Source organism: Parasteatoda tepidariorum, chromosome 2 (assembly GCF_043381705.1).
Source record: "Parasteatoda tepidariorum isolate YZ-2023 chromosome 2, CAS_Ptep_4.0, whole genome shotgun sequence".
Lineage (NCBI taxonomy): Eukaryota > Metazoa > Arthropoda > Arachnida > Araneae > Theridiidae > Parasteatoda > Parasteatoda tepidariorum.
Window position 1 is genome coordinate 41,213,609 of NC_092205.1, and position 25,309 is coordinate 41,238,917.

Genomic DNA, 25,309 nt, shown 5'->3' on the forward strand with positions numbered 1-25,309 from the left:
GTGTTACTTTTAATTCTTTCGTGACGTCACGTAACATCAGCGCCCCCTTCGCATGAGTGTGGAAATGACCTTGTTAAGGTGACTTCCCTTACGTCCTCACTTGTCAAAGACGCGCCGGTTTCATCAGGTGGAAGTCCAAGAGTATTGACAGATTAATCCGTCATGAGCAGGCCAAAAGTTCTAGTTACCCGACCCGGTGTTCCTCAGGAGGGAATTGATATGCTCAAAGCAAAGTAAGATTTTGTTTTAATTTAGAACATTTTGTCAGAAAAATATAGCGTGCTTTAAAGTTTTAGCTTTCTTAAATTGCGTTAGCTGATTTTGCTTAGTTTAGTTATTAAGTAATTTTCCATTCAAAAGCTATATTTTTAATTATTTATCGAAACGATAAGCAGTTCTAATTCTTTTTAAATTGTAATATTTAAATTCCGACAAAATATTCTTTGTCAAAATGTTTACGTGCCAATAAAAAGATTTTTTTTTTTTAGCGAAGCTTTTGTGAATAGTTGTATTAGTAATTTATAACGGTCACGGAAAATGTATAGCAAAAATAAATTATGCGAACTAAAATTCGATGCTTTTATAGCGACATAGTCTATTACTTTGAAAAATTGAGTATATTTAAATTGTTTTTTTTCATTAAAATTCCTCGTAATGTTATTAACAGTATAAGTTCTTTTAAATTTATCGCACATGCACGCATAATCTAAGTTTAAATTATTATACGAATATTTAAATAAAAACTTCAATTGAAGGTGGCTAATATTATAATAATCAACCTTTTCAAATATTTTGTAGTTGATAAAAAGAGGATGTGTAAAAACAGTTTCAGTAAATTGCTATCAGTAAACCTTTTAATTTTTTTTTAAAATTACTATAAAATCGTATTTTGAATTAAATGTCTTAAGAATTATGAAATGTCATTCCAAGGTAAGCGTTGCACTCCGAAAAAGAACGTATACTACTAGAGGGGAGAATTAATTTCCGAAATTAAGGACTTCAAAATGTATAAACAGAAATTTTTAAGTTGTTTATTACTTTGAATTAATTTAAAAGTAATTTGGTTCTTAAAAAATGGACAATTTAAAAAAGATTAGGTTTGTGTTGATTGTCTTAGTACATTTTTTTGTGTACATATTCTAATGTTTTTTAATCCTTCGAATCGCAGTTCTTTTTCCATAATTGTTTCCATTTCTACGGTTTAGTGATTTTAAAATGCCTTTCTTACCAATTACATTCTGAAAGTTCGATCGTGTAATTTGGGTTTCGATCTAGTTTTCTTAATGACTTCGTAACGACCGATACTATTTGAGGGCAGATAGAACGCCTCTGCCCTAAATTTTATTTAACCTCCCCATTTCAGGAAACAACAAAAATAAAATATTTTTATTGAAATAAATTATTTAGTTAACTACTTCTATGCAAATCTTTCAGTTATCTATTCTGTTTACTTTTTCATGGCATGAATTGTAATTAATTTCATGATATATACGTTAGTTGAAAAGCGGCTATTTCGTGAACTAGAAGTGTTATTTAAGTTACTTAATAAAGGAAGACAAAATCAGCACTTTCGATCGCGTATGCAATATCGCGTTACTTTTTCAAGATGTGAATTTCGTGATATATGCTGTTTGGAAAGTGGCCATTTCGTGAACTAGAAGTGCGAAGTTATTTAAAAAAAAAAAAAAAATTAGCGAAAAGCTCACATTATTTTAGCAGTTCCCATCTAGACTCAATAATTTTTTTTTAGAAACTGCTTAGTCCTTCCAACTTAATCTCTGATTTTTTTTTATTGAAAAGTTTTATGCCTTAAAGATATTTGGAAATGGATAAAGTTTACATCATTGAAAAAAATATTTAAAATATCCATCAAATATACCTTGGGAAAAAAAAAATCTCTTCTCCCAATATTGAAAAAGAAGACTTTAAACTATTTTAAGGTTATAAGAACTTCAATAAGTACTAAAAATATTTTTAAAAAAAATATACATATATATATATCCCCCAAAACTACTTAACAATTTGGAACTTCAAAAAAATTACTATCCTCCAATGTACTTTTGTCAATAACCCTGTTATTATCAAATATATTTTATCGTCATTGGACATTTAGTTTGATGTTATAATATATGCTTAGATTTATATTTTGGTATAGATTTATATCGATTTGGTATAGATTTTGGTATAGATTTGATTTTATAATCAAAGATCGACTACTTTTATTCATATTTAGTCTGAATAGATGTAGCATAGCAATATTTTTTCCCTCAAATATTTTAAAAAGCAGTAAAGTGTGAATTTTGCATATTTTCTGGTAATTTATTTTTAAAATACATTTTCCCCCACGTCTTTTTGGAACCCAAAAATGAGCATATCCTTATTCTTCCACCTTCCTTCAGGAAGAGTTTTACTTTATGACCGACCTGAACAACCACTCGACCTGAACAATCTTGAGCTTACGACTATTAATATTCCACTCCGTAAGTCTTGTAATTTTGAACCCCATCTAGAAGACAAGGGGACTCTAGGATCAAATATTGGGAAAAGCTTATATTCATTGAGGACTTTTTGACAGATTCAACCAGCGTTTGCGTTACGCGAAGGAAACCTCCCACGGTTAGCCAGACGTCATAGATTCTAACCAATGATCAGTCTACCACTGAGATATTTTACGTCATCACTTTGGTGTTTGAAGCAAAATCAGTCTAAATTTGTACCTTTCTTCACGTTTTAGTAAAAAAAAACAAAAAAACGTGGAGCTCCTGTAACAAGACTGCCTTCAGTTAAGGCAACAAAGTAATCCCTCCTTAAAAGAAAAAAAAAAATCTACCGCGTTTACTAAATTTTAGGGAGATTGAATAAAATTTGAGTATGATATAATACAAGACACCCTAAGCATGCAGAACAGACTTATTTTATTTATGTCCTTTTTGTCTATTGAAAAATTATTTTTACATACAATTTGGAATTTTTCGTTGAAATATTCTTTACTATACGTAAAAAAAAATTTCAAATGGTGGGAAGCAATATGTAACTAAGCAAAAATTGTTGGTAGATTTTGTTTTTACGTCACTTGTAATTCTTATGCACGAAGGCCAGTGTGAAGATAATGGCAACACATCATTCATTCTTATCCTTATTTATTATGCGAGATGGTTTGAAATTCGATTGTATTTTCATTTTTTAGGAAGAAAAAGGATATCTTTGTATTCATTCAGTCATGTATTGTGTATTTAAAATAGAACTTTTGAATTATTATCTTTTACTTTAACTTTTCAGTGTTTTAATGAGACATTGTGTTGCTTTTTTCCCTTCGGTTGAATGAATTTACGAAATCTTTTACTCACTTCTTTAAAAAAAAAATTTTTTTTTTTTGGTCGTAAGGGTAATGCATTTATATCAAAAAAAATTAAAAAATTGTTATTATTTTTAAAATTTTTTTTAAGCTTAGGGGTTTGCAGGACTGAAGTCCTTTCTAAAAGGGTTTTCGTAACAAAATTTTACGTTTTCTGAAGGAAAAAAAGTTACTACCTGTTTTAGTGTGAGCAATTTGACAACGAGTGTAAGATAATATTCAAAAAACTTCCAAAGTTACAGCAAATTTATTGAAACTCACTTTCTGAAGACGGACACCCAGTTTCTAAACTGAAATCGTCTCAAACTAGAGTAGTTAATTCAAAATGTTATCCTTAAATATTTTTTATCTTGGAGTGCTAGATTTTTCAATTTCGAATTAACCTATTAAGTTAAAACTTGACTATCGGTTTAAATATCGCTTAAATTCATATTCCAGCATTTGAATACTGGTAAATATTCTATTTGATCAGTATTTTTTTCTTCTTTTTATAAAAATCTGAAATTATTATTTTTTTAAGTTGTATTTTTTGTGTTTTTTTTTTTTCAAAAAGTATATTTGTCTGCCAATTAAAAGTGGTTTTAAAGTCATTAACATTATTTTAATCGTGCGTACAAGATGTCATAGTATCTCTAATTTAGAGTCGAATAAGCCCCAAAGAAAGTTAACTTACAAAACTTGTTTAATCGTTTCTAAGGAATTTTTGCATTTAAATAATGTCTGTGCTTATATTAGACTCCAGTTAAAAAAAAAAAAGTTATGTTATAGGAAGTCTAAAAAGTTTTAAGTTGATGCTTTCTTGACAAAATCAAAACCTTTTGACTAGCGGTTCCCAAATGGTGTTCCACGGAACCTTAGGGATCCGTGGAGGAGGTAAACTTGTTCCGAAAGTAAAATTTTTTTTTTTTAAAGTTTATTTTTGACACCTGTAATATATAAATCCAATCACTAATCCATTATTTACTTAATATTTTGGTTACCTTTACAATATTATTTAAAATAAAATGCCAATAGTTGGGAATCGCTGACCTAGACCACTTGAGAGAGAAATACTGTATGTGTTTCTATAGCTGACAACACATTATGCCCAAGTTGACTAGCGAATGAAAATTATGTATATTTTAGCTAAGTTAACTTACTCGTGTCTGAAAAACAAGAGTTGACGAACCCGAAATCATTAACGTTAGACAGGCTATTTATATTTAAATGGGGAGGTTCGTCTGGAATTCACGAAGAGAGAAAGAGGGGAGGGGGAGGACGGAAACAAGAAGCCTTGTCTAGTTTCCCTTTCGTAAACGGAATATGTTCATGATCTGTAAGCTGCTGTATCGGCACTTAGTTATTTTAATACATAATTGTTCAAATCAAATTAAACAGATTCGCGAACACTTTCACTACAACATTTTTCAGCTTTATTTCATTCTTATTTTACATTTTTCTAACCCAATGAGATTATAACCAGAAGTCACATTAGAAATCTTTCAACGAATATTAAATTAGCTTAAATGTGATAAATATTATCAATATCTATTGGCAGAAAAACTGTTAAAAATTTGAAAGGATTTTTAGCTGAAAAAAATAGATAATAGTTACAAAAAATTATGATATTTTTTTTAAATTTAAGAAAATTTATTTACTCAGAAAATATTGAATAGATTTTATTAATTATAAATCTAATAATAAATGTTAATTAAATGAATTATCCCAAGAAACTGAAACTGTAAAGTATTACTTAATTAAACATTTCATTCGCTTAAAAAATAGACAAATTGGAATTAACAGTTAACATGTTTAAAGCGCTCAAAAAATAGGCGCCCATATTTATTTTTATAATCGTTAAATATTAACTTGCGACTCTTAATTTTAAGTCTTGAAAACTGACGCCTATTTTTGAGCGCTTGAAGCATATCGATTGGTCTTTCCAATTTGTTTATTTTTGAAGCGAATGAAGCTATTAATCAAGTAATAAATTTTAATACGTAGCTGGTAACGGTTATATGAAAAGTGTTCCGTAATCATCGCCCTAAATATATATTTTTAGAATACTTATCTGAAATAACAGAAAAGCAAGGTTCGCAAATTAATATTTGGCGATTAGAAATAACCTAAATTTGTCAAATAATAATCAAAGACAAAATTAAAAACATTGAAACCAGTTTGATTACTTATTAAAGCTTGTTGTTTCTGATAAATCTTTCTCTTTTTTCTTACTTCAATCAGACAAGTTTTTGATACTGTTTGACAAGTTTTGATTCCATTATAATTTTTTTTCCTGATTAATTTTTTAAGCCCCTTCCATGTGTATACTCCTTTTGACTTCACGTCTCGCAAGGATTCTAAAATGCATATTAACCTTCATCAGTTGAAAAAATTAGGATAATTGTTTATAATCCTTTCCTAAATTTAATCATTTTTTTGTCGTCTCATAAGAAATATGCTTCATATTCAAAAATAGATATTTTTTTAATTCATTGTTTAATAAAATTGTTGCAAGTAATCGTAGTTTATATAAATGTTAATTTAGTTTGTTTAACAAATGCTGTATGCAGTTTGTTTCCTTTAAAGAAATCACACTGTTTTGCATAATTTAGAAGCTAAAAAAAACTAATGGCGCAGATATTTATGTGTAATCAACAGAAAGCTATAAATGCATACCGATTTCCGATCATACATTGCTACTTAATATTTCGAAAATATTATAATATTTATTTTACTCCATTAAAATTGCTGATTTAACTCATATAAAGTATTTTTTACATCAAAACTAAATTTCTTATTTTTATGATGTAAATACTTACTAAAGAGCATGATTTCTAAATATTTATGTGATTCTGGAATGTTTTTATAAGTAAAATTGTAGATCATAAATTATAGTTTTCATCACACTTTTATGTTTAAAGTCTCGTAAATTTTGTAAAATCGAAGATATAGAACATTTTTCTTTCTGTAATTTATTGGTTGAAATTTGCTAGCTGTCAACACATTTTATAACAAGATGCGATCGTTTTCTTTTGTTTCGCAATACATTGTTATCGAAACGTTAAATGACCTGTGAAATTTCGCTATTATATTGATTTGTAAATACGACTATAGCAATAAACTTATATTTATTCGCGTAGTAAAAAATCAGAACAGTATTTTTTTGTTATATTTTACCGCTTGAAAATTTATTTACGCTTTGCTCCGTGGAACTTAAAACGCTAATAATAGTAAACACTCACAGATTTGCTTTTAAAATTTGGTATGCCATATTTTCTTTAATCAACTGTTTGAGATAGATAAATCGATTTGGAGTCACAAAACGACGAGTTTGTCAGTCAGAACGAAGAAATCTGGAGGAACCATAAAGCGGGAGTTCATTTTGGGATTACCAACTGTTTGCCGAAAGCCACTAACATGTATTAAAAAGAAAACTAAGGCAAGTAACGAAAGTTTAAAGATTTTGTACGCAGAGTGTCTGCGAGAATTTTGTTCATTAATTCTATCCACTTTTATTGAACGAACTATACACGAAGGAATATAATACTGTAACAAATACTTAGTTTTTATTTTGAGTGCACGATTATTTTTCTAAAACGAAGAAAAAATAGTGATCTCGATACCAAGACAACGAGGCAGACCATTCGTGAAAAAAATATTTACACAAAATATGCACTTGTATTATTACAACAAAAGTCTACGTTGCTTTTATAAAGAAATTATTTTGTAACTATAAATCGTATTGTTGAAAAAAATGATCCAAACGTAGACGCAGATAAAAATACCTACACAATAATAAGAGGACTACGGACTAACTGTGGAAGGTTTTCTTGCTTTTCCTATAGTTTTAATGCAAATGCTCAGAAATTACATTTTTTATTCTATTCCAAAAACAAAATTTTTTTTTATACCGTAACAGAAAGTGTACGTGGTTATCTCAAATTTATTACTAGGATAGATGATAATATAAAATGAAATCAATTATCATATAAAACAAAAATATTATATAAAATGAAATCTATTATTATATAAAACAAAAATATTATATAAAATGTAATCAATTATTATATAAAACAATATTATATAAAATGAAATCAATTATTATATAAAACAAAAATATTATGTAAAATGAAATCAATAATTATGTTTAACAAAAATATAATGTAAAATGAAATAAATTATCATATAAAACAAAAATATAATGTAAAATGAAATAAATTATCATATAAAACAAAAATATAATATAAAATGAAATAAATTATATAAAACAAAAATATAATATAAAATGAAATAAATTTTATAAAACAAAAATATAATATAAAATGAAATAAATTATCATATGAAACGAAAACGATTAATATAAACTATTTTTGAACGAAAATTCGGTTTTGCGAATTAAAAATTTGTTTCGAGACAATTGCGAGGTTGGTTACGCAAGGAGTGCAATGTGGGTGACATTTCTAAAAATATTACAGGACTTTTCTTTCTATTAACTTCAATGCTAACAAAAATTTCTTCTAATGGTTATAGTACCACGGATTAAAATTCCATTGCCGTTATTAATAGACCTCAGATGTTTTAACAATCTTCCTCCCTAAGTAATTAACATGGGAGCTTGTTTCTTTCAATCAAAACGTCTTCAAAAATAAGTTTTTCTCAATACTTCTGAGTTTGATTCGAAACTGCTAGAGTATGAAGGACTTTTATTTTAATAAAAATTTTATGTTTTGATTTTTGTAAGAAATTTCTGTGTCACTACAAGAAACAAACTGTTACGCAATTGCAGCTGGAGTTAGAGAGCGAAGATGAACTTAGTATATTTTCAAATAAACTGATGTTATTCAGTTTCATGAATTATGAAGCCATTGGGCCACAGACGAATGCTGATAAAAATAATTGCTTTTTTTCATCCGTCACATTGCGTGTGGGTGATTTTTCATCTAAAATCAATGCAACGTCCCGAATTCTGAAGAAAAGGCTGTATATTGATCAATAGCAGGTAAAGCAAGTGGGGGGCCTCAAACTTTCATATGTTTTACTTTTAATAAACTGGATTTTTGTCCAATGAAGTGAAAGATTATAAGCTGACAAAATCAAAAAGAAATACTCAATATTCATTCGAGGAAAGTATCTCAGCATTGAATTATTTATACTGTGCAAGTTTTAATTTTCTGTATTGGCTTACAGTATGTTGAACTGTTGCCTAATAAAGTACGAATAGATTTTTGGAATTTGTTCCCTATATTTGATGTAAATATGGCAATGTGGTCTTTGTGCTGAATAAAAAACACAGTTTTTATTTATTTCTATTACTATTTTTTATTTTATTACTTTTTTATTTCCCTTTTTATAACATTTAAAGCTAACGAAAACAGTGAGCGAGATTATTAAATAAAATTAAAATAGTTTTCTTTAACTCTTTTCAGATGTGATGTGGAAATATATGATCAAGATAAACCAATAGAGCGAGATGCTCTTTTGAAGGGTATAAAGGGTAAAGATGCCCTTTTTTGCCTTCTCACTGATCCCATTGACAAAGAAGTAATCGAAGCTGCAGGTAGGTGTTGACGTTGTTTTAGTTTTTATCAATACATTTTTATTTTTCTCCTTGCTTCTGTCAAAATGACAGACTGACGTTTCGCCCTCTATTTCTCGTGCCCGTAATATTTCGTGGCTGTATTTTTCAAAAATAACGCTATAATATTAAAACAAATGTTTATTTCTCAATCCATGTACCAAAATATTTACTTGTTTAGAGATAGTATATTTTGAACTAGATGCCAGCAGGCATCAAACATGTAAAAATTTACCTAAGGATTAAAAATTTATATTATTGTATTGTTAATTTATGACGTAAAGCTTCCATTCTGAAGAAATTTAATATCATATATCTCTATCCTATTAGCTTTAAAATTTATCACCAAGTATATTATGTTTTGTTTCCCATTTTAAAAAAAATTGCACATTGAACGAAAAAAGGTTCATAAGTTAGGGTTTATTACTTAATAAACCAAATTGCAAAACCCATAAAAAGTACCTATATTTTAACGAATACTATGCGTAATATACGTATTTACTAATATCTTAACTAAATAGGATGAATTTCATTATGCATTCCAAATGTCACAATTGTGTTCCTCCTTAAATAAAGGAAAAACATTTCGTTGAATTGAATATCGTTAATTCTTAGAAAATAAAGCTTTGGTACAAAATATAGCAAATTTTAATTTCGGAACAAAAGGCACTCAAGCCGGGTTAACTTTACTGCTATTTGATAGTTATTTAATGAAGCTGGGAGCTATGAAAACCCTCTAGTTAGCCGAAGGTTTTCGTAATTTCCCTCATCCTGTAACGCAAATGCAGGCTAGCTCCATTCCCTCCTTGACCCAGGAGTTCTTTGTCCCATGGATTTAGTTTTCTTTTCTGGATTATGTCCACAGTTTTGGACATCATTAAAAGGCACACAAACTATAAATATAACTGCTGTTCAGGGCAGGTTCTAACTGCTAGAACCTTGGACAGTATGGGAGATTTTTCTGTATGTGGTGGATTTAGTAATATCACAAACAATTTTATGTTACAGGAAAGCATGTAGATTTTATATCGAACTGAGCTGGAATCGGGAGTGCTAAAGGGCATATTAATATCGTGATGTAATCAGGAACGCTGTTTTTTTTTTTTTTTTAAATTATGCAAGATTAATTTTGTGATTTTATTTTTTTGCGAATTTCGATAATGTCATGGGTGCTGTCTGTGCAAACTCGTTATTGGTACTTGAATGCTAAATATTTAATACTTTGAAAGAATCTAAAATGACAGATTTGTTTATGCAATTTTATCGTCCCGATTCCTTAAAGTTATGAATATAATTTGAAGGTTATTTTTTATTTTTTTACTCTGATTTGATAAAAGCTTGCAGTAAACCGTTTTGCGCTGTTAAACCATTTTGCGTTAATAAACTGTTTTGTATTATTTAAACGCTTTGCGTTAATAAACAGTTTTGTATTTTGGCTTGAAATATGAAACCAAGACGCTAAAACAACCTGTTTTACACAAAGATTTATATTTAAAAAATGAGCTTTTTTTAAAAATCAAAGGTTTTCTGAAATTTTAGAAGAGGAATAAAAAATCGCAGGAAATTATAGTTTAAATATTATGCAAATAATTTACAGAACACCATAGAAACGAGAAACTTTTTTTTCATTGATCCATACTAGAGTTTAAGGTCTGCGGCACAAAATATTTAAGTATGAAGTTAAAGAATTGTCGGTTATTCAGGGGTTATATAAGGAGGTTGGTTATATAAGAAGGAGAAAGACTAAAAATAGTCTTCAAGTGATGTTTTGTAGAAAAGCCATTAACAGCTAAAAAAGTTTACTTTAGAGTAATCTGGTAAAGTAAAAATAGTAGATTTACGGGACTTCCTTTTGGGTAAAATGAACCCTTAATGGAATAAAACCTTTTTGTATTCCCTTCTCTTAAAGTTTTGTTTTAAGTAGGAAAAAATACTCTGCTTTAGATGTCTCTTTATTTTCTGACATGAATATTCATCCAAAATATTTTCTTTATTTTTTCCAGCTTAATCAAAATAACTCTTTGAATTACAGGCTTATATATTTATTCCTTAAAAGTGGAACACTTAATTATTTTTAATGATTAATTAATGATTTAAAAAGAGTTGAAAATAATGTCTTTCCTCCAAACTTATCGTAATATAGATTAGAGAAAACGTATCACGTGACTGCAATTTTACCGCCGGTGACGAACAGCCAATCCGCGTAGGATTTGCAGCCATGTCGATGAAATTATCACTTCGTGGCCTCTTAGTTTTGAAGCCAACCTAGAAGACGAGGAAACATTTGGATCAAAAACTTGAAGAAAATTTCTTATGTGAAAGACTTTTTGAAGACTGCGTTTCATGGAGATGAAAACTATGAAACTCTTCCACAGTTAGTTCGACAGCAATGGGAGTCATAAGAACTTTAAAAAAATTGTTTAAAAATTTTAAATTTCTTACCACTGAAATATAAGCTTTTATCTTAGTGTAGTTATATTTTACTGACTTGTTCAATATCCTCTGACTTATTGAAAAAATTTATTACAAAATATTAGTTTTTAAAAGCATTTTATGGCATTGCTGCGACTAATCTGTTTGAAGAAGATATGTTTGAAGTTTGCAATTCTATTCTCTATGACATGATATCAGTCATACTGAATTAAGCAATAATGCCTACCATATTGGATCAGCCATTTTGAATGGTGCCCTCATATATACAATCACCGGCCTCGAAAATCAGAGATAATTTTTTGAAATGAAACTTCTAATGCGACTTCCAACAAGGTTATGTTAAACGTTTAAAGCTCTGGCAGCTCACAAGCTCTGGCAGACGTTACTGGTGAAGAAATGAATTATTGTGAGCGGCCTGTGATCCTTACAGGAGATTTTAATGTGAATTTCTCATTACCTGAAGCTGAAACATTATTAACCTTCATAAATGGTAGGAATGATCCAACAACCAAAGGGGGAACAACCATTGATGCAGTTTATGCAAGAAATATTGAAAAAATAGAACTCAAACATTTCGTATCTCACTTTAGTTATCATAATTCCATTATAAATGTTATAGATTTGAATATTTCTCCATTTGAAAATTAAAAGATACGATCAATTGTGAATTGTAAGCAATGTTAATAAAGTTTGTCTTAAAGAAACAATATGATTTCACTAAAAATCTATTTCTACCCCTTCCTATTTTTATTTTCACATTACGAAGTTTCACTTCCGCGCGGAGGGACACCACGCACTATTTTTTAAAAATTTTAAATTTACCTATGCATAGTGTTCGCCAGCGTTCATTGTTATGGCAAATATTATGCTGGCAAACAATATGTAATAAGTAGGTGGCGGAAATACCATTAATGGCAGATAACACAAAGGAATAGTTAAGCAACATGACAGTTAAAAGATCTTTTAAATCGTCAAACCAAAGCAACTAATAAGAGAGGAAACATAAATTCAATATTCTGAAGGAAAAAAAAGCATTGCTTATTTAAGATTACTATATATAAGAATTATATATGTATTTTTAATTAAATAAGTGCAACGTTTGCAGGACCTCAGCTTAAAGCGATTGCTACCATGTCTGTTGGTTTCGATCACATCGATACTAAAGAATGCAAAGCCAGGTGAGATTTTTTTTTTCTTTATGTGCGGATGTTTTGTAAAGAAAAGAACATTAAAAAAAAATCCTTTTATGTTTTAGAAATATTCCAGTAAGTAACACTCCAGACGTCTCAACAGATTCCGTTGCCGAAATGACAGTGACCCTATTATTGGCCGCTGGACGAAGATTAATGGATGCGGCTTCAGCCATCAAAAAGTAAAATACAGTTTTTGAAAACTATTTTAGATTGCTTTTAGGACGATTCTATTTCCTTTTATGTGACGCCATTAAAATAAACACTTGAAGGTCGCAGAAGTATAAATCCCTTTTCTGTCTGTTTTTTCCCCTACTATCTATAAATGAATGCGAAGAAATTTCAACTTATGTCGTTATAGGTTGTTTAATCAGTGATTAAGTCATAGGTTGTCTTACTATATAATTATAATAATCCTGTACGAAAAATTGTAATTTCAAGTCAGTCTCATAGCTCTCCGACAGATTCTGTTATAGCTATAAAAAGGTGTCTATATATACTAAATTGGCTATGCACTGCTCTACCTATAATATTTCTTACAACGCTGTCCGATGATTTAATATCTCCTCTTTAGGGTTCGTATCTCAAAAACGGTGTAAGTCAGGACGAAAAGGGAAATGAGAAAGTTGTAGTTTCGTTTATTTATAACGAATGGCCACCTTTAAGATATTAATGCTGAGAAAAGGGTCCATAAAACTTGATTTCCCACAGTGTGACGAGACAAGGCAATCTTTCTTTTTCGTCTTTTTTTTCCCAATGAGCTGCACAATCGGTCTTGAAGATGAGCAGTCTTAGTGCGTTCTCCAGAGGTGGTATCCACTCTTTCAGGACCACCACAATGGGTGAGATACCGTTGGTCATGTTAATTTGGACGTCTAGTTTCTGCCACACTAGATCGCAGCACCGAGACTCTGTTTGGATGCTAAAGTGCACTAGAAATTTAGTTTTGCCGGAAATGCCAAGAGCCAATAAAGCCCTCCAGGGATCTTTTACATGCCGCATAATCATACGACATGGTCGCTGAGGATTTTCTGCATCCAGAAAATCCGGTGTCTGGGCTGGGGATCGAACTCGCAGACTTGGGCTCAAATGGCCGACGACAAACCAACTGCGCCACCCAGCCACAGACAAGGCAATCTTGAGGGGAGAAAAACTAGTTTCAAGATATTTTTAAACTTTTTAAGTTTTATGCACTAAAAATAAAGGTATATTATAGCTAGTTTGCTTTCTTTCTAAGATAGTTTCTTTACATCACAATGTAGAAAATCGTTGAAAAAAATGTATGTTGATTTTAATTATCCAGACTTCAGAAGATGTCTATTCATATTACATCAATGATGATTTACAATTCACCCTAGAAATTCACTTCTTATCTTGCACTGTTTTCAAGATAGGAACGTTATTTCTTCAATTTTTACCGGATAGAGCTATGGTAAAAAGTGCGTAGTTTAATAAAGTTGTACAGCGCTACTGTACTACGCCTAGAAATCATTTTTTTTCAGCACTATTTGAATGTTTAATGTAGCATTTTTTGTAAATAGTAGCGAAATGTAAATCAGCAATTACAACTTTAATTTATTTTGACTGACTGGAAACTGCAATTTTTACGCGTTTTCAGATGGATAAAGAGTGAATTCAATGGCTAGAATGAAGGTCAATGGATACCAAACATTGTTGTAGTTTTAAATAATGCATTTAGGTTTGTCAGAGTATAATTATCTTATATACAGAAAACTATACTCATAAAGTTCGTATTTAATTGTCTGAAAGTAGTTAAAAGTAAATAGTTAAAAAAAAAAGGCAATTCAGAGATATTTTACAATTCTACAAATTTTAATTGAGATATTTGTAATTCGATAAATGAAATTTTAAATTTTTTTGCAAGTACATTTCGATTTCTCTTTCCAGGGGTGAATGGGTTTATTCTTGGAGTCCTCTGTGGCTTTGCGGACAAGGCTTAACGAATGCAACCGTTGGTATTGTTGGAATGGGACGAATTGGTAAGCGGCTGTGCAGTTAGTTTTTATTGAAGCATCGATTCGAATTTCCTTTACAATAAAAACTAATTACCAGAAATTTTGAAATCATTGTTTACTAGTTTTAGTTTAAACTGTCTGCACAAAATTTGACTTAAATATTACAAAATGTAATTGACTTGTATACTTATGATTTTATTTCTGTAATTAGAAGTTTTCGAACGTTTTAATCTAATTTGTTTTTGATTTCTGGTTAAAAAGTTTATAACTGAAAATGTTTTAGGGCAAGGAGTTATGAAACGTCTGTTACCTTTTGGAATTGCAAAAGTTCTTTACTTTGATGTATTCCATCCAATCAAGCCTGGTATGAATTAACGTTATTTCTTCGTTTTCAGATTTTTATGTAACTTTATTTACAGTGATTAACTTTTTTTAAACGAAATCTTTTGTTAGCCGAGGATATGGGTGCTCAATATGTAGAATTTGAAGAGTTAGTGAAACAAAGCGACTTTATCGTTGCAATGTGCAATCTCTCCGAGCAAACGAAAGATCTTTTCAATGCTAAGGCCTTCAATCTCATGAAACCTACAGCAGTATTTGTAAATACGAGTAGGTAAGTGCAAAGATTCGATTTGTACGGTGAGAAATTTTTAGTTTGATTTTTTTTTTTTTAAAAATTTAGATTTCTCAAGAACTACTCGACCGATTTAAAAGAAAGTTAGTATTAACGGGTAAGAGTGAAATTAGTATTACTTTCAAACTCTATTTTTCATAGGAACCATATTTACTATAATAGATTGCGGTTGCCACATGGAATTTGAGGGTCAAGAATTCAATTCCGTCAAAAAATGGCATGTTTATTCAGAGAAAGTACGTTTTTGTGTCTGATTCGGTAACTTAAAATAAGGTTTGCTCGAATTTCATTTTACAAGCATATTTGTTAAATCCTCTAACAATTAAGAAAATTCAGTCATTAGTTCAACGGTTATTCAGGTTCCGTTACTTTCCGCACTCTTCAGTGTGTAGAATAAAAAATGGATTACCCTAAATAACTTTTGATCTAATAATCGGATCTTCAAATTCTGGAACTCAATCTCAATGGTTCAATGAGGTGATTTTAAATATGCTAATTAGTGGATGATATTTTCAGTTACGACACAAAAACGTACTTTCTCTGAATAAAAATGTCGTTTATTTACAACGGATTTGAATTGCTGACCGACCAAATATTGGGAGGAGTCACAATCTGAAAAATATGGTTCCAATATTTTAGTCAGGAGATTAGTCCAAAGTTTGAGAAAGTCAATGCTAATTTTAGGTGTTGCGTATTCGCCATGACTCTAATTTTTTAAGAGAATGTTTTGCACGCAGTTATAAAGTTTATCCAATCATAATTTTTAGTAAATAATTATTTTTTATTTTATTTAATAATAGTCGAAAAAATTTTGAATTGTAAGGCATATATTTTTTTTACATCATTTTAAGGAATGTAATTCTACGCAACACTAAATTTGATCGAAATGGAACTAATAGTCCCTTGGAAATTGAATTTTAAAAATACGATTTTTTTTTAAAATTGGATTTTTAAGGAACTTGTCAACAGACTCCCCTCAAACTTTGTATTTTTGCATTCAAAATTACATTTTTTTTAAATGATTTAAAAAAAATCTATACCTCAAGATTCAAAATTTTCTCGATTAATATGAAATAATAAAAAAGTAAAAAATATTTATTAAAAGTTATATTTTGTATGGAATTATCTTTGGATAAACTAATTTTACAATTGCGTTCAAAAACTTTCGCTCAAAAAGTTTTCAGTTCGCTCAAAAAGTTCTGGGGATGTGGTGAAATACGCAAAAAAGTAAAATGAACATTACGAAAATAATAAGTAATGAACTTTTTTAGTTTCCCGCAGTACAAAATTGAAAAAAATTACTTCGTGAATAAGTTTATATTTATTGTTTGGAATTTTATGTTCTGAGATGGTTTGAAGGACTCACAAGGGATAGGACTAAGATATGTTAATTGGTGCGAAATTACTTTAAGTTTCACAATCCAATACGAAAGCTTAATTTTCCTGAATATGCATTCATTGCAATGGATCCGGATTGCTGACTCAAACAATATTCGAAGGAGTAAGAATGCTTCATTTTCGAGTGTATGGCTCCAACTGCTTAGACAGGATATCCATTTTGGTCCCCCCTTCCCTTATGCTATTTTAACTCTTTGTTTAGTTTGTCTGATCTTTAGAACTATCGGGGTAAAATTAAATATCTTTGAACTTACTTAACGTTTTATTCAAGGATATTTCTTTGCAAAAATATATTTTTTAATATTTTTATTTTAATAATGAAACATTTTCGGGAGTAAAAATTTTAAAACTTGTTAGATTATAAAGATGTGATATTTCGAATGTTTTGTTGTAATCAATCTTTACGTAATTGCTTAAAATTTTTTATTACCGTAATGGATTTGAAATGAGGTGAAAAACAGTTAAAATATCATTAAGAGTCCCGAACTTTCAATACCTGAGTAAAATGTTAGGTCATTTTGACGGTGTCTTGGGATATTCATCCACTTTTAGATGCACCTGGATAATTTTTTTTTAAAAATTTTTCCGCACATGCGCCGTATAAAGCAACTACTTCAATTACTCGTATCTGGCGCAGTTTTTATGATTATTTTTTTAATTTTAAAGCAATAATTTCGTTATCAGTTTAAAATTGATTCAAACGCTTTGTTTAATTTTTTTTTGAAATATTTAAGCTATAGCAAAAGTGGCACTAGACCTAGTATATATTTCGGACATTTACCAAAGGTCTAGTCATACTAGGTCTGGTTAAGTGCCACTGCCCGGTATACATTTGCCCGGTATACCCTGCACTGATGTTTTTTTAAGGTCAAGTGCCACTGCCCGGCATATATTTGCCCCATACTCCAAACACTGATGTTTGTTCTAATCTATCGTCAGTAAGTATTTAATACTTACTGACGATAGATCGAACGATAGATATCGAATAAATGTAATTATATCCACGAATAAATTAATATCAAATCGGATGTAATAAATATTTCAGACATTCACCAAAGCGACTAATTTGATTGTCAACAATCACCGGTGAAAGCCAACAGCCACCGAGTTCGGTCATTCACAGTAACATGCAACATCATTTACATAATAACCTCATCAGGACGATTATTTCATACTTTGCCTAAATAGCATCCAGCATTTCAAAGAATAAAAATAATTTGTTTTGTTGGCGATGATCTCGTAAGGCGATAAAGAATAATGCATATTACAGGTAAGGAAGATATTAACCTCGAAGGAAAAGTGGATGAATACCCCAAGGAACCCATTTTGACCACCCTTTCATTACATAATTCATCTGAAATTCGATTTAATTTTTCGATTTTCAGATGATAATTTATAGCAAGAGTGTATGCATTTCAACATTAAAGTATTTTTAAGTATTCTAGGACTGCACAAAAAACGATGGGCGTAAATAATTGCCTCACATTTAAAAGAAAAAATTGTACAACTATCTCAATACCCTCCTTTCGTTTCACGTTGGTCGCAGTCATGGCAAACAAGTATAGGACTTAGGTATTCTTTGACCAAGGTCGCAGTAATCGAAGAAAAGGTTGCTTTGCTGCGAGGAGAGTTATCCTGTAAAGAAAACACATTTACAGTTCTCTGGGTAGCCTGGATTAACTGCGTCTACTATCGCTTCTAGACAAAAGCGCTTAATATTTAATTCGTACGTGTTTTCGTGATAGATCAGCGAAACTTCTGCAAAGATAAGATCAATACATTGTCTCTTTGAATTATTTCTGATATTTTCGACGTTTCAGACATAGGACTGTACGACGAACAGAAAGCTTTCTCAAATGATTGCACGGTTTTTTTAATTAAGGTTTTTTTTAATTAAAAAATTACAATCTTCTCTTATTCGAGTAATAAATTTCTAATGACATGCTAATGCTCTAGATATTCTATTGAAAACTTCGTACAAATGTTAGATTTTGATTCCGCCACTACAGAATTTGCAATTTTATTGTATTCTGTTTAATAATAAATATTTAGTATTTTTAGATTCAAAGTGTATCCTAGAAACATGAAAGCAATTTCGAGACGTGCGTGAGAAAAAGTTATGGCTTCGCTATCGATTTTTCTTTTTTTTTCTACCCCTATTTGTTTATTAAATCTTCATGCATTACAGTTCTTCGTTTCTCGCGTGACGCTCGCAAATGGTTATTTTATTTAAGCAAATAATTAAGATATGTCCATGCTTGAAATTGTTTTAAATATTTACATTTAATTATAAGTGTAATATGAAAATAATTATTCGTACAGCTGATTTATGAATTACTTATAAACATGTGAAACAATTCTAATTAATGTTTGTCCCTAGCGTAGAGTGCCTATTTTATGTTTGAAAATAAAACATTTGAATGAGTCTGATTTTCTTATATTTTCAATTTGATGTATTTATTTTTCCTCGTCAGTTTTCCATCTTTATTTTTAATATTGTAGATTCAATATTATTTTTTAGAATTATATTTACATCTGTAGTTGTTGTACGAAAATAGTTACAAACCAAAACTTTTGTATTACATCAAAACAAAAAATAATTTTGCTTTGATATCATGTGTATTGGTTTTTGTGTAATGCTTAATCAACGTTACAGAGAAACAAAAGTAACTTTTAAGCAAAGAAAACTAGGTGACATGTTTTTTGCTATACAGGGTGATTCTAAAAAGATGGGCAAAATTTTAGGAAGTGATAGTACACACCCAAGCAAACAATTTTTATCAAAGAATGTATGGTCGAAAACAAAACGCAAAGATGCTGGCGCATTTGGAAAGTTGTTTAATGCAAACGTGAAAGCTCCATTCCTGTTGCGAGTTACTGCGCTGCGTTACTTGTCGCCAAGCTTTCGGCCGCTGCAGGGAAAGTTTGTGATATCCTGCTGTGTTTCAGAATGTTCGCCTATCTTTTCTTCGCCGTTGTACTGCGTGCATAGCCGCTGCCGGCCATTGTTTCGAACACTTACTGTAATCACATGCCGTTAAATTTGCTTTTATAACTTAACTTCATCGTTCTTTGAGTGTTTTTGCCTCGTATAAGATTATAAACTTTGACACATTCTAGCGGTTTTGCGTTTTGCTTTCGACCTTGCATTCTTTGATAAAAATTGTTTGCTTGGGTGTGCTATCACTTCCTAAAATTTTGCCCATCTTTTTAGAATCACCCTGTATATGTCTGTAAAAAAAAAAATTGTTTTTCGAACTTCAAACTGATTCAATAATTTAAATTTTTAATTCAATATGTAAACCATGAATTTCTTTAGTTTTAACAAAGTGTTGGTTCCCAATAGTTAAGAGAAACTGAATTTAAGCTTTGGAACTAGAAAATATTTCAATGCATCTGTATTTTATATAAATAACAAGATCTCATGAATAATATCCTAATATAAACACGGCGTTTAGTAATTACCACACATAAAAATATTTTCAGAATTCTTGTAATAAATGAAATAGAGTATACGGTATCAAGTTAATATTTTTTTTAAAAAAAGTATCAATCTAACAGATTTGGAAAGCTAGACTGAAAGAATAAAAACTTGAATGCTTATTCCACTGTAATAAGCTCCTTTCAACTCTACTTTCTTTCAGAAACCAAACAAGTTTTGATGCTTTCAGTCCTACTTTCGTCTGTAGTGATGCATTGGATATTGATGGCATTTTTGGTCATTTCCTTCGTTTATTAACTCTTAATATTTGTCCTTTATTGGCTTCATTCTTTAACAAGGCTTCTGGAAATATATATTAAAAATACTGAATATATATTTTTTTTAAATAACGGTAGGCACTTGAACTCTCGTTCTTCACCTCGGAAGATGCCGGAAGTGTTGCTCATTTAGCTTTACCCAGTGGGCACATGTGAACCTAAGTCACGCAGGCGAGCAACATTACCCACGTCACACTGCCACAAACCCGTTCATAGGGTGGGCCACATTCACACACAACAGAGGACAACACATAGAGAGAAACATCCATGCCCAGAGTAGGATTCGAACCCGCAGCCATTGGCTTCGCAGTCAGGCACGCTAACCGTTCGGCCACCTGCCCGGCACACTGAATATGGAACTCCCTGCATAATCGCCTCCTATTAATTTTTTCTTCGATGAACTGAAACTTAAGTAAAATTTCATAAGTGACTCGTGGCTGCTTTTGTAATCACTTTTGTAAGACTTATGCACCTCTTAAAATAAAATGATTAAACAACTGCAAGTTCGTTGCATGCTTTAAAATGCATCCATTTACGCGTCAATTACGTATTGAAATTCGTCATATGTTGATTTTAAAATTAAAAACAAATGTTGTTCAATTATATTTTTTATACCTTTACCAGAAAAAGCGCTTTAGTTATTATTAAGAAATAAACTAAGCAGTTGTTGTACTAGTCTTATGCTTGAAACTTTTAGATTAGAGTATATTATAACATAAAATAATCTCAAGCATTTGAAGTCTAATTTATTTACTGTTTTGAATATATATATATTTTTTTTTCAATTTAACAGAGGAGGAGTTGTAAATCAGGAAGATTTGTTTGATGCTCTTAAAAATAAGAAGATAAGAGCAGCTGGATTAGACGTAATGGTTCCAGAACCATTACCAAAAGACCATCCTCTAACAACGTTGGACAATATTAGTAAGTATACTGTAAAATATTCTTTTCTTCCTTTTTTTATTTAAGATGTTGCCGGGACATTTGCGAAGGTAGCGAAACATTTCCATAGTTAAAACCAATTCTGAATGTTTTTTTCCTTGTTCAGTCTGACAGCTATGAGTAAAGATTAAGGGCACAGTTTAACTTTCATCTTAACTTATAATTTGCAGCAATTCTTATTATAAAGATTTGCGTCTCAATGATAAATTTAATGATAAATTCAAAATGTATTCAAATTTATCCTTATCTTTTTATATAATACTGAAAGCTACAAAAACTCTAAACTTTTAAATGATGCTGAATCCTCATATCTAAACTCTACTAAGCAAACAATATGCCTATGTTTTAAACTCATTCTTTGAATATTTAATCAAAATGTCCAATTTAATTTTAAACAGTTAAAATAAAATATGTATGCAGCATTTGATTTATTCTCTAGTGTATTTGTTAAATTAAACTTTGTAACTTTTTTTCTTTCTCATTATTGGTATACCGGTTTATAAAATCAGCCACTCAAGGAAGTAAACTATCCCAATTTGAATGTAATTTAAATGAGTGACGAGCACCACTCGATTAAGCTACATCAGGAATAATAACGATGTAGGGAAAACTACACAATGACCCTTTAACCTTAAACAAAAATCAGTGTAGGAAATACCGGGCAAGTGTAAACCAGATAGTGGGTGACACACTCCTGCCTTATATGGATTATTTATAATAATCGATTATTAATAACAAAGTCACTATTAAATCGTACTTGAATGTTTTTCTAATCTAGTCTTCATCTGTATCACAATTATAAGAACACTTCTAAAAAAAAAATATTTTATTATAAAATATTGAATTTGGCCAATAATTTTTTTTTCACGCTGAGCTTGTTTGCTTCACCAAATATGAAATAATCTCCTTAAAATAGAATACTAAGCTACTCCCCCCCTCCACCGCCTGAATGAAACAATTTTCGTTTATCACATCAAAAGTGTGATTTGGGACATCACCCTTCATTTGCATTTTTAATTGCCTCTTACTTTAGCTAGTTTTAAATTAGTTCTACAGTATGTTTTATTCACTTAATTTTGAATTATTTATTTTGTTTTTATTTAGATCTAAATTTTTATTGTGATACAACTCTACATTTTATTTAGTTACATAAAGTATTTTTAAATACCAATTTGTTACAATTATAAGAATGATAGCAAACCAGCAACATTACCGACGCTACAATGTCACAAATACCCGTTCATAGGATGGGACACATTTACACATCACACAGCTGAGGACAGTACAGCTAGAGAAATATCCGTTCCTTGAGCGGAATTCGAACTGGTAGCCATTTGCTTCGCTGTCAGGCACGCTAACCATCCTGACACCTGGCCGGCTTAATAAATTGTCCTCAGTGATCACATTAATTTGCTATTAAATTAAAGATGGCAAACGGAAACATCTTTGGAGATTTCATTCCATCGTCTATATGGTAAGAGCGTTGAAAAAACATTTTAGCTTGAGCCTGACCTGGCATAAAACAAATTTTCAAAACAAGCCCGTGCCCTGTGTTGATTCTTTGCTTGCTTGTTTTTGTTGCCACTTCAATCAGACGCGAAAAACTCATATTACGTTGTTCTTATCGAGAACTAATTTCAAGTTGTGAATAACTGATTTCTATTTTTCTTTCTTTTTAGTACTTACTCCTCACGTTGGAAGCGCTGAAGTATCTGTGCGAGTACAGATGGCTAAACTAGCAGCTGAAAACATCTTGTCTGTTCTTGATGGAAAACCTATGGTTTCACCAGTGCCTCTTGGTTAAAAAAAAACTGAAAAAACTCCATTCTATGTTTTGTTTGACTGCTTTTTCTTTGTGTATCTTGCATCTGTGCCCTTGCCAAAGTATCTTTTTTTCTTCTTTACGTTTGCCTACTTACAATTTATTTTATTTTAAACTCCATTCTATGTGATAAAAAGAAACTTTTTCTAGTCATGCCACTTTATGATATGCCTATTTGAAATGAAGTATTTTGTCTGCCACTAAAATAGGCAGAGGAGAAGTATTTTCTGACATACCTACTCTTAAAATTCCTATTCAGTATTTTTTATAAAAATAAAAACTGTAAATGTTTATTTTCAAAAACTCATCCCACCTTTTATGTGTCCAATCCAAAGTGTCATATTTCAAACATCGTGGAATCGGTTACATCTAACATGTGTTGGTGCTATAAATTATATATCTGTAGCTCCTGTGTTGTAGATTGATGTTTGCTTAATCAAAGCAGTATTTATTGAAATATTCCATATTCTAATTATCTATATTAATATAAATTTATTGTGTAGTGTTCAGAACAAAATCATATACTTCAGAAATCATTTTTGTAATTGTTTTTGAGAGTTGACTTTAGGATTGTTAAATGTTTTATTAACGTTGCATTTATAATCATGTAACTTCATCGAATGTCTCGCCAATGCCTTTTTTTAATTTCTGCCTCATGCAGGCTTTTTATCTGCCTATCTTAAAAGTATATTTCTTCGAATAAATATATTCCTTTCCTATTTCAGTGTTGTGAGTGTTTATTTAAAAATTTTTAAGTATTTACCCGTAAGCCACAATCATCTTGTTTAAAAATTCTGTAATAAAAAGTGGTTACTTAACTTGCAAAAGTAATTTTTTTCGCTTATGTTAAACCCTATCTACAGGGATAACTATGGGTGTTATTTTGAGTTAAGAAACTTAACTGAAATCAAAGCTTACTCCATTAAAACTAAATTTACATAATACTCTGATTAAACATGTTTAACTTTATGGCAGTGAATACTGGCTAAAGAACTGATGAAATTACTAATTTTGTGAAAGAAAACTACTCAGCCATCTTTGGAGCAGTTAAAGAAAACGATGGTAGTACAATTATGAATTATATGGAAAATTTAAGCAATTAAACATGATTTCAGTTATTCAATCCCATAGAATAAGATGGCTAGGTCACATCTATAGAAAAAATGACATTTGGAAAGTTTAACGACAACCGAAAGAGGAGTAGACCAAACAGATGGGTTGATTCTTTAGAAAAAGATTATAAGACCATGGGCATCAATAAGTGGCGAAACTTAGCGTCTGATCGAGCCTGATAAGTAACTATATTTGCAAGGACGGCTTTGGCCTGTACTAGGCTGTCATGCAGATGAAAGAAGATTATTGCATTTGAATTTCAAATTCAAAAATAAGTTTTTCATGAAAACAAAAATCCCAAAAATATTTAGGCTGAAAAAGCTGTATCGTTAGATTTCTGTTATCCGCGGCAATCGAACAGGTTTGTGTTTTACTTCTGGTTTATCATTATTGATTAGTTAACATTCCATATATTTTTTTTCTTTCCTCCCTTTAATATTAACTTTTGACACTCGATTTGTATTTTTTGCCTTTAATTTTTGATTAAAAAAAATCATTAAGGGTGATCTTTATGAAACGCTTTGTATTTAGTCAACATGCATAAATATACTGCATTGTGTATCGTTACTCGTGGATAAATACCTATTCAAAAAATACTGAAAACTATTACAATATTGATTAACAAACAATATTTTCGAATAAAATCTAGACTCTCGAAACGGAAAATTGAGTAAATTTATGTAAGAATTAATTTTTTATCCATTTTCTAGTGCATTTTCTAGAATCAAATTGCTCAAATTTTTAAATCGCTTCAAACTAAACGCAATCGCTGTGGATTCATGAACAGCATAGTTTCCTTTATGGATTTTGATCAATACGACAAAAAAAAAAGCTCTATATTAGAGTTTAAAAATATTTTGGAAGCATGCCTTCTTTCAAATCTTTCACGCTTAATTTTAGCTTTGATTTTAAACTAACCTAGTAGATGGAATTCTCGCTTTTTTTTTTTACCGTATTTTTTCTAAAATACAAGGTGTTCTGCAAAGAGAAATTAAACAAATTTACACGTTGAGAGACTTGCACGTTAATATTTAACTGACAAAAAATACAAAACTCTATAGATATTTAACTAGTTAAAGTAGAGAAAGGCTAATGTAATAAGCCGTAAAATAGGTTTAATTTGAGGTTTCAAT

At 30.3% G+C, this 25,309-nt stretch overlaps 1 protein-coding gene across 1 annotated transcript; it reads left to right on the plus strand.

Annotated features, from left to right (window-relative positions):
• Nucleotides 1-23,782, plus strand: LOC107442829 (glyoxylate reductase/hydroxypyruvate reductase). The gene is made up of 9 exons (XM_016056487.3): nt 1-233; nt 8,761-8,891; nt 12,448-12,520; nt 12,598-12,714; nt 14,441-14,532; nt 14,792-14,872; nt 14,962-15,121; nt 21,093-21,223; nt 22,921-23,782. Exons 1-9 carry the CDS (start codon nt 163-165, stop codon nt 23,043-23,045), a joined length of 981 nt encoding a protein of 326 aa, XP_015911973.1. The 5' UTR covers nt 1-162; the 3' UTR covers nt 23,046-23,782.
• Nucleotides 23,783-25,309: the final 1,527 nt, after the last annotated feature.